The following is an 8,573-nucleotide window of genomic DNA, read 5'->3' as shown; positions in this document are numbered from 1 at the left end:
TATGGTTTATATTTTATTTATATTTCATGCAATTAATTTAGCGGTGACGGGAATTAACAACAGCACTCTTCTCATATTTATTACGCTGAGCACTGTTGTGTTGTTTGCATGTTTCAAGATTTATGACCTCATTCACTGCAAACCAAATATACCTACATATACAAATAAAGGAATATAAACCTGATGTTTGTATGAAATGTGTTTATATCCCCCCCACACAGTAGTTTGTCAAAGAGCAGAGGATTGGTTGACTAAATTTTAATGGGTCGGTTGGGTTGGTTGGTTACAGAAGAAAACTCCACAGTATGCAACCTTTTTCAACCTTTTTAAAAAATACATACAAAGATTTTCTTCCAATGTGACGTGAATATAAATGCCAAAAAATATATAGGTGAAAAATAAATATTGTAAACATATTTTTTATATTTATTTCAGCACACATATTTTAATTGATATTATTTTTATATTTTGAAGTACATTTAAAATCAAATTTGAAAATACAGTATACATTTTTTTTGCTGTGTATTCATGTTGTGCAGTGAAACCAGTTATATAATAGCACAAGTAGATGTTAGCAGAGATTATCTCCAACTTGTATCAGCACACCTGTCTGGAGGTTTCAGGTCTGCCATCTAAAGCTACAAATTGCACAAACGTGAGACTGTAAATGCAGAATAGTGAGTGTGAGTTCAGCTTGATGATGTTTAATGTCCCTGACAATGTCTTTAGTTCAGTTAGAAACTTGTTAGCAAGTAGCAACTGGCTTTTTAAAGACACGTTAAAGCTTTAAAACAGGTGTGTTTTACGCTGTAGAAAAAAGTGACAATATTTAACCACAACTTATTTCCGGCATTAAGACAAGAGCCCATGCAAAAACCAACTTACTTCGGGATGATGGAACCAGATGTGTTAAAAAGCTAAAACTCGCTTCAGGATTTCACCTACAAAAATACTTCACCTCAGCGGCACTCTGTTAAGGTTCTCTGATTTTCATTAAAACTAGACAACTAGAAACAAATCTATCAGATTTTCATCTGAAAGTGTGCCACACACTGAAGGAATTAAGCAAGGACAGGGATGTCTAACTAACTCTGACAACAGTCCCTGCATCCAAAATGGGGTACTGTGACAGTCAGTGTCAAAGATTACAGGAGTCCCTCGCCTACTGCTTTTTACTATATAGTATGTAAGTAGGCAGTTTCAGATGCAGTGAGTCTTTCTATGTCCTACTTGATGTTAGCTCACGATCACAACTCGTTCTCAATAGGCTTTATGCCCAGCTGCACTACTTCCTGAACTTCAGCCAGCTCCCCGCCTCCCGTCCTCCACCACTGGACAAACCGATCAATCCAGGTGTGTCTGATTATTGTTGTTGTGACTACTGAGGTCAGGCACACCTGGATTAATCAGCCCGTCCAACAGTGGCAGAAGGAAACAAGGAGCTGGCTGAAGCCCAGGAAGCAGTGCAGCTGGGCACAAAGCCCACTAAACAACAATGTCATTTTTAATCTAGTAACCTACTCATTCACAGTGTCACTGACAAAAATGTTAACTGAAGCTTTTTAATTTTGTCAACAATAACAAAGATATAACAAAGTTATGAATGATTATAAAAATGTCACAATTTCAATTTAAACAAACTGACAAAATATGACTATAAATAAAAATTTGAGCACTATGGAGCAGTTTCCCGGACAGGGATTGTAAGAGCTGTCCAAACTGAAAACAATTTGCACTGACATATCTTGTTTCTTTATTTCTTTACACCATTCCAGCATCTATGGCTATATTCATGGCAGGAACCAGCTAATCCATACACAGGTTGGGGGAGGGACAGTTTGGCATCTCCAATTTGCCTAACTTGCCTGTTTTTGGCATGTGGGGAAAAAAAACAATGTACCCAGAGTAAACCCATGCTGACACAGGGAGAACATGCAAACTTCACACAGAAAAGCCAACTGACCTAGCAAGGGCTCAAACCGGGGACCTTCTTGCTGTAAGGCACTGTGCAGCCCCACTGACATATCTTTTTAGTAAGGCATGTTCGTTAAAAAAATTATATTTCCTAATTAAACTAAGGCCTAGTCCTGGCATAAGATAATCCCAGTCCGGGTAACCACCTCTATATGTAATCTGAAACTAATCATGAGTGGTGCTCTCAATTTTACCTTTAATTCCATCAATTTTCAATCACAAAAGGAAATTCTGTCAAAGGTAATTCAACACTCTTTCACATGTGATTTCTCCTCTACAGGACAGATAGTCATGGTGTCAGAGGCCTTATCACAACAGTACAGGTAAAAAAATGGATAGAGTTTCTCTTTGAACGAGTCAATAAAAGTGTAGATATGACTTTTGGCTTGTACGTCATAAAACGACACCTGTCCTTCTTCATAATCGACGTACACGCCGACTCTTTTCAACTTGGGTTCAATAGAGAGCAGGAGGGGCGGTGAGGAGGAAACTCGATACTCTTGACTTTTCTTCATTGCTAAAGCCCAGTAACCGTGAGGTGTGCTCACTGAAATTCTCCCCTTTCTGTTCACGGATGCCCGGGCCACACCCAGGTACCAGTCGTCCTTCTCGCCCACCTGAACCTCCCAGTATCGCCGTCCGGACGAGAAACCTTCGCGCCCGAGAACGATGACCACTGTATCGAAGCGCTCGGGGGTGTCGGGCAAATCCTGCCACGCCCCCAGGTGACGCAATTGATGCCCGTCCTCGGACAGCTGGAGCCAAGGGTTGGCAGTGTCCGGGTCAAAGGTGATGTCAACTTAACAGGGATGCAAAAGAGAGACCATCGTTAGAGTTCAGGTTGATCAAACAGGTCACTTGATTTGGATAACAGTGTCTGCTAAATAAATGAATGGAAATGCAAAGCGACTAATCGTAGATGACAAATAATTTCAAACAATGAATCGTTCCACAAGGAAGGCAATATTACCTGAATATTTTTGAATCCTCCTTAGCTCTGTTTACAAAAAAAGATGATTATAATTAAAATGTCAAGAAAACACAAAAACAACTCTACAGTTTCAGACAGGGTCCAACAACACAGCAAAGCGCTTAATGTTTTTTTTTAAATCTGACTAAACAAGGGATTACAGTTCTGCTGATAATTGACAATAGTTGACAAACGAGGTTGGGTTAACTCTTATGAGCATTGATGGAAAAATCTGAAAGCTATCTGTCATTTTGACATATTGTGTTGATGGTTTAACTTTTGAGTGTGAGACTTGCTCAATGTCTTATAGGCATATGATGCTGTTTTGTGTATTGAATACAGGCTTACCTAGTTCAACAAGTTTATCTGTTTCTTCAGTTAGCGTCTGGTCCAGTTTAAGCACAGCTCTTCTGATGGTTCCCACACACTGTTCTGCAGGCACACAGATCTCAGACCAGTCTTTAGTGTGTGGATGAGACATTAATGATGTAAAGTTCTGCAAGAGATAGACATTAAAGAAACATTAAGGATTAACATGTGATCCTTCTTCTCTTTCATCTATAAAGAAATCCAGCTCCTCTTGGGCGTTGGGGTGTGGTTTAATGTGTTAAAGGTTAAACTTGATCATTGCCACCACTGAGCAGTTTTACAACCACCTGATGGCGAACAAATTCTCAAAAGTTGTGTCTCTTCTGCTTACTTTGTTCACAGGTGATCTAGTCGGCCTAAAGTAGCCTGAGCTGTTTTTGTAAAAACATTAAAACCTTATCATAAATTCAGAAATAGTATGAAAAGTAGTAAAACCATTAATGTATACCAGTCTTCAACCTTTTTCAAGTCAAGGATCACTTCAAATCTACTCAGGAAAATGTAAATATACAATGAAGTACCTTGCTCCTCTTCTTAATATATTAACTCGGAAACCTTCACCTTTCATATTATTATATATGGGAATGTTCGTTTTATTTTTTATCATTTCTGTTTTTAGCCCATTAATGCATTTTTTGTTTGATGCCTAATTTCATTTTTCCAAAGAAATTATTTTGAATTCAAACAATATTTGGAGGACCCCCAGTAATACCACCACAGACCCCCTGTTAAAGACACTGTTTAAACAACTAATTTAACTATAGTAAAAATACAGATCAGTGTTGTATGAGGTGATGTGCACCTGTAAGAAATGGATGTGATCTTCGGTGTGAGCGAGATACTCTAACTCTGTGTTTCTCATCTTTAGCACATCGATTTCTCTCTCAAGTTCCTTTATTTGATCGTTGGCCCAGTTCTCCGTCTTCCTCTGTTTCTCCTCAACATCCAGCACCAGCTCAGCCTGGAGTTTCTGGACCGCTCGGATCAGATCTGTGAACACCTGCATGCTGTCCTCGATCTCTCTCTGAGCACTGGCCTGGAAAAAAGATGAAAATACTTTATGCAGCATATGTGTGAAGCAGTCCTATTGAAGAGAAACTAACAGTGATGCTACACTCTTTAAAATTAAGGTCCCAATAAGATTCTTTGTCTGGCTCTATGGTTCCATAAAACACCTTTAACAACCACAGGTCCTAGCTTTCTCTTGCACAAACGGTTGTTTGTAAAAAAAAGGTTTTATAGACTAAAAGGATAAGCAAGACACCTTTATTATTAAGAGTGTACAGGTGTTTAAAATTAAGGTGCTACAAAAGGTTCCTTACAGTGATCCCTTATACCCTATTTCCACCAGAAAGAACTAGGTGCTGGTTCAGAGCTAGTCCTGTTCTTAGTTTAAACTAGACCTGTTTGAGTCGTGACTCACTCAGATCTTTCACCCGGATCTTTAAATTTACTCATGAGTCGCGAGTCTCTATTGATGAGACTTCGCTTGCCGGAAACATTGTAAACTCAAGAGACCTGCTGAACTGACCTGATATTCTCACTCAGAGCCGGTAGCATTGCGGACTCGAGAGACATGTGAATCTGCAATTTTTCCGGCTCTGATTCAAGAATCTCTCAACTCGTAACCGGCTGATCCGCGTGAACTGTCTCTCGAGTCAGAGCCAGAAACACTGCAGATTTGCAGATCTGCCGGAAATATTGAGACTGCAGACTGCAATGTTTCCGGCACTGGGTGAGATTCTCGAGTCAGTTCGCACGAATCGGCTGGTTAGTGTATCTGTAGATCGAGTGAAATCTCATGAGTCCCATGGTCTGCGAGTCTGCAATGTTTCCGGCTCTGAGAATCTCGAGTCGCATAGATCAGCCGGTTACAAGTGGGCTGTACTGAGTTTCTTTGGCAATTTAGCAATACTGACTCAAGTGACTCACACAACCCGGCTCACTTTAGTGAGTGACTCACAATAACCCGGATCCTTGCAAGAAATCGAGTTTGCCAGGCCTAGTTCAAAGTTGGTTTGACTGGCGAGTCTTCTAAGAACCGGATTGCCTTTCCATGAGAGAGCCACCACAGAGCCAAGTCTTATGTCAATGTATACGTCTCGTCTTTCCCAACAATGTTAGACGGCAGAGCCAAACACAAACACACCATCAACAATGTTGGATGATGCATTATTATTAATGGTCACGGAATAATGTACCTACATTGGCGTGCAAACGGGGCAAGCAGGGCATGCGAACTGATTTAAAATTAGGCTCTGAACCAGCATTTAAATTGCATTGGTGAGAAAGATGACATTAGAAGAAACTATATTGGTTCCTCAAAGAACCATTCAGTCAAAGGATCCTAAAAGAGTCAAAGAAACAGAAAAAGGCTTCAGTGCAAATGTGAAATGATATGTTTCTGATATATTGAACTTACTTTGTTTAGCTCTATTGAGTGTTTGAAATCCTTAACTTTCTTCAGACGCTCGTGGATCATATGTTGAACTTCAGCTTCAGTCTTACGCAGCAGAGCCTGACAATCACCACATTTACAGTGAATTTTCAATATTTTCTAATAGCTCTACAAGCAGCTTTAAAAATCTTTTTCACTTTGCACATTCATTTACATGCTTTTAGAGGGGATTCATGAAGTTGACAGCTTCTCAGGAAGGGATACTTAATGCCAGTCTTATTTAGTTGTTACTATAGGATTTGATTATTGTTCATACTTGTGGTTTATGTCATTGTGAAGCAATTGCAAAATATCCCACTTTTGGAAATGTAAATATTTAAATGCAAATTTCTCTACCTTTTTCTCGGTCCACTCTCGTTCGACCGGCACAGTGTAATGGGCCCTGTGGTCCATCTCTGTGCACAGCACACACACAATGGTCTGATCTTTCTTACAGAAGAGCTCCAATAATCTCTCATGTTTCTTGCACATGCGCTCCTCCAGGTTTCGCACCGGCTCTATCAGTTTGTGTTTGGTAAAGCGAGCAGTGTGGCTCTTCAAATGCTCCTCGCAATAAGACGTCAAACAAACCAAACACGACTTCACGGCCCGTTGCCTGTGTTCTGTGCAAACGTCGCAGGGAACCCCCTGTGCCGGTGGACCGTCGGGTGGAATCAGCTCGGGCAAGTCTGCAGGGAGCTCTTCGGGGGCTCGTCCGGGATCGAGCTGCATTGTTCTCTGGAGGTTCTGGACTGGGTAGGCTTTCATCTCTTTGAACTTCTCTGTGATCTCTCGCAGCACTGTGTTTATGCTGATGTCGGGCTGCTTGAGAAAGGTCTTTTTGCACATCGGACACATGAAGAGAGCACTGGACTTCCAGTAGCTGCCGATGCAAGCCATGCAGAAGTTGTGTCCACAGGGAATGGAGACGGGGTTGGTAAACATCTCTAAACAGATTGAACAGTGCACCTGCTCTTCAGCTAACATACTGGTGGGTGATGCCATTCCTGTATGGACAGAGGGACAATCGTGGATCCACCAAATAGCTCTTGTGCCAGTCTAGTTAGATAAAAACAAACAAAGTCTGACAGAATAAAATGTGAAATGTCTTGCACAGTGTTGCTTCCCAAGTAACTGCATCCTACTTTTAAGGATTTTTACTGGAAAACATTAATTGTTGTTTTGTAAGCTGACAGCATTCTCGCAATACCATGACATTGTCACTATTAGTTTCAATTGCTCTAACAGTAAGAAATGAATCAATTCCATCCAAAATAGGTACATTAATTGAATGTCTTAACACATTATCAAACAGAAAAATCTCTCAAACCAGATCTGCTAGTACAATTGTCAGCCTTGCTGTGTGCTAAATATACCAAGAGTCTGGCCTGCAGTGGCTTTTAATACAGGGACATTTCAGGAATATGTAAAGCCTGGCTATTCATAGAAGATAAGATTATCATCTCACCAAAAATACCACTGTAGGCTTACCAGACTCTTGCTTCAAATGACACGTGCATGGGGATTTTTGTCATTAAAAGAAGGGTTATGGGTGATTTACATTTGAATGATTGTTCAGCGATAGATAAGCTTGTTTGTTTTTGCATGCTTTCATTACCTTTACACATGCTGGCTGGACAAAAGGCCAAATTTTAAAGACATAAGGGAACAGTAAAGAAGTGATTTACTGTTTTGCTTGGATAATCTATATCTGTTACCACACAGATTAAGAACCACAACTTAATAATTCATACACTGGCAATGAAGCAGAGCATGCAGTTCTTTAATCCTTCACTAAGTTCAGATAATTTTCATGCTGTTATTATTACAGTGTTTTTCATTTAACACTCACCAGTGGTCTGTTGTAGCTGAATGACACTGAACACACTGACCGTCTGCTCTGGACAGCAGTGACATGTAGCACAGCTGATGTCTCCGTCACCCTAAAAATAATCCCTCACCCTCCCTCTTAGCCTTTAACACCAAAGACTGGGGTCCCTTATGACCTCAGATAAAAAAATTTAACCATTAACTGACCCTAAGTCTTTAGTCAGAGACTTACCATGTTTGTAGCTATACGATGATTTATTGTGCAAATATAAATTTAATAGAAAAATACATTACAGTAATCAAACATTTTGAGAAAATGCATGATGGTGTGCATGAACCTTAACCCAAAACCCTTTAGCTTCATACACTAGATTATTGTGGCCCTGCCTCTAAAAACCCAGCTGAAGGATATATTTGTGGTTTACTGTTTTCTAGAAAAACTCATCCTACATAAGAACATTCTGTGAACATTTAAACTTGATATCTTTAATATTGAGTAAAATCACAGTGAAATATATGTTTTAAATCAAACTGTGATGCTCTTTATCTCAAACTTAGATTTAAGTCTTGTTTTCACAGGCAGAGTCTCTCATGTGTAAGCTAGCAAGATAATAAGCAAAAAGTCCACTAGCATAGTTTGCTAACAGGAGAATGCTGACAAGTTTTCACAAATTCAAGATCTAAATTTGGACAAAAATGACATCCTTCTCCTTTTCAGCGGTGATAAACCTAACCTTACGACTACTGAATTGACTAGGTAAAGGTTGGTAATAATACGGCAGAAGGAAGCTCCATGAAAAAATTATATATAACTTTCTTTTAAAAAACACTTAGTAATTTTCAGCACATTTTCACACTATCTGACCTCTGTAGCCTCTCTTTTTGTGTCCAGACCAACACATCCTCACCCCATGTCGTCAATATTTGACGACACTTGACCATTCGTCAATATGTGACGGGGAGGGTATACCATTTTTTGACGAAAAAGACATC

The 8,573-nt window shown here is 39.8% G+C and overlaps 1 protein-coding gene across 2 annotated transcripts; it reads right to left on the bottom strand.

Annotated features, from left to right (window-relative positions):
• Nucleotides 1-1,548: 1,548 nt before the first annotated feature.
• On the bottom strand, nucleotides 1,549-7,684 carry LOC129450858 (E3 ubiquitin-protein ligase TRIM39). Of its 2 annotated transcripts, none has more exons than XM_073859648.1 (7): nucleotides 7,603-7,684; nucleotides 6,108-6,757; nucleotides 5,736-5,831; nucleotides 4,116-4,349; nucleotides 3,293-3,440; nucleotides 2,945-2,971; nucleotides 1,549-2,773 (listed from the first exon to the last, which is right to left on the bottom strand). In XM_073859648.1, exons 2-7 carry the CDS (start codon nucleotides 6,753-6,755, stop codon nucleotides 2,220-2,222), a joined length of 1,707 nt encoding a protein of 568 aa, XP_073715749.1. In that variant the 5' UTR covers nucleotides 6,756-6,757; nucleotides 7,603-7,684; the 3' UTR covers nucleotides 1,549-2,219. The 2 variants fall into 2 exon arrangements, with proteins under 2 accessions (XP_073715749.1, XP_073715748.1); XM_073859647.1 differs by having other exon boundaries at nucleotides 6,108-6,809; nucleotides 7,603-7,675.
• Nucleotides 7,685-8,573: the final 889 nt, after the last annotated feature.

Source organism: Misgurnus anguillicaudatus, chromosome 21 (assembly GCF_027580225.2).
Source record: "Misgurnus anguillicaudatus chromosome 21, ASM2758022v2, whole genome shotgun sequence".
Lineage (NCBI taxonomy): Eukaryota > Metazoa > Chordata > Actinopteri > Cypriniformes > Cobitidae > Misgurnus > Misgurnus anguillicaudatus.
Note: the sequence above shows the minus strand (reverse complement) of the source record. Positions and strands in the feature narration are given on the sequence as shown.

Excerpts from the sequence above, each read along its gene's own strand:
- LOC129450858 (XM_073859648.1), bottom strand. The coding sequence starts at position 6,755 with ATGGCATCACCCACCAGTATGTTAGCTGAAGAGCAGGTGCACTGTTCA. Across the intron at positions 5,832-6,107 it reads GAGAGTGGACCGAGAAAAAG|GCTCTGCTGCGTAAGACTGA; the intron begins GTAGAGAAATTT and ends GGTGATTGTCAG. Across the intron at positions 3,441-4,115 it reads ATCACATCCATTTCTTACAG|AACTTTACATCATTAATGTC; the intron begins GTGCACATCACC and ends TATCTCTTGCAG.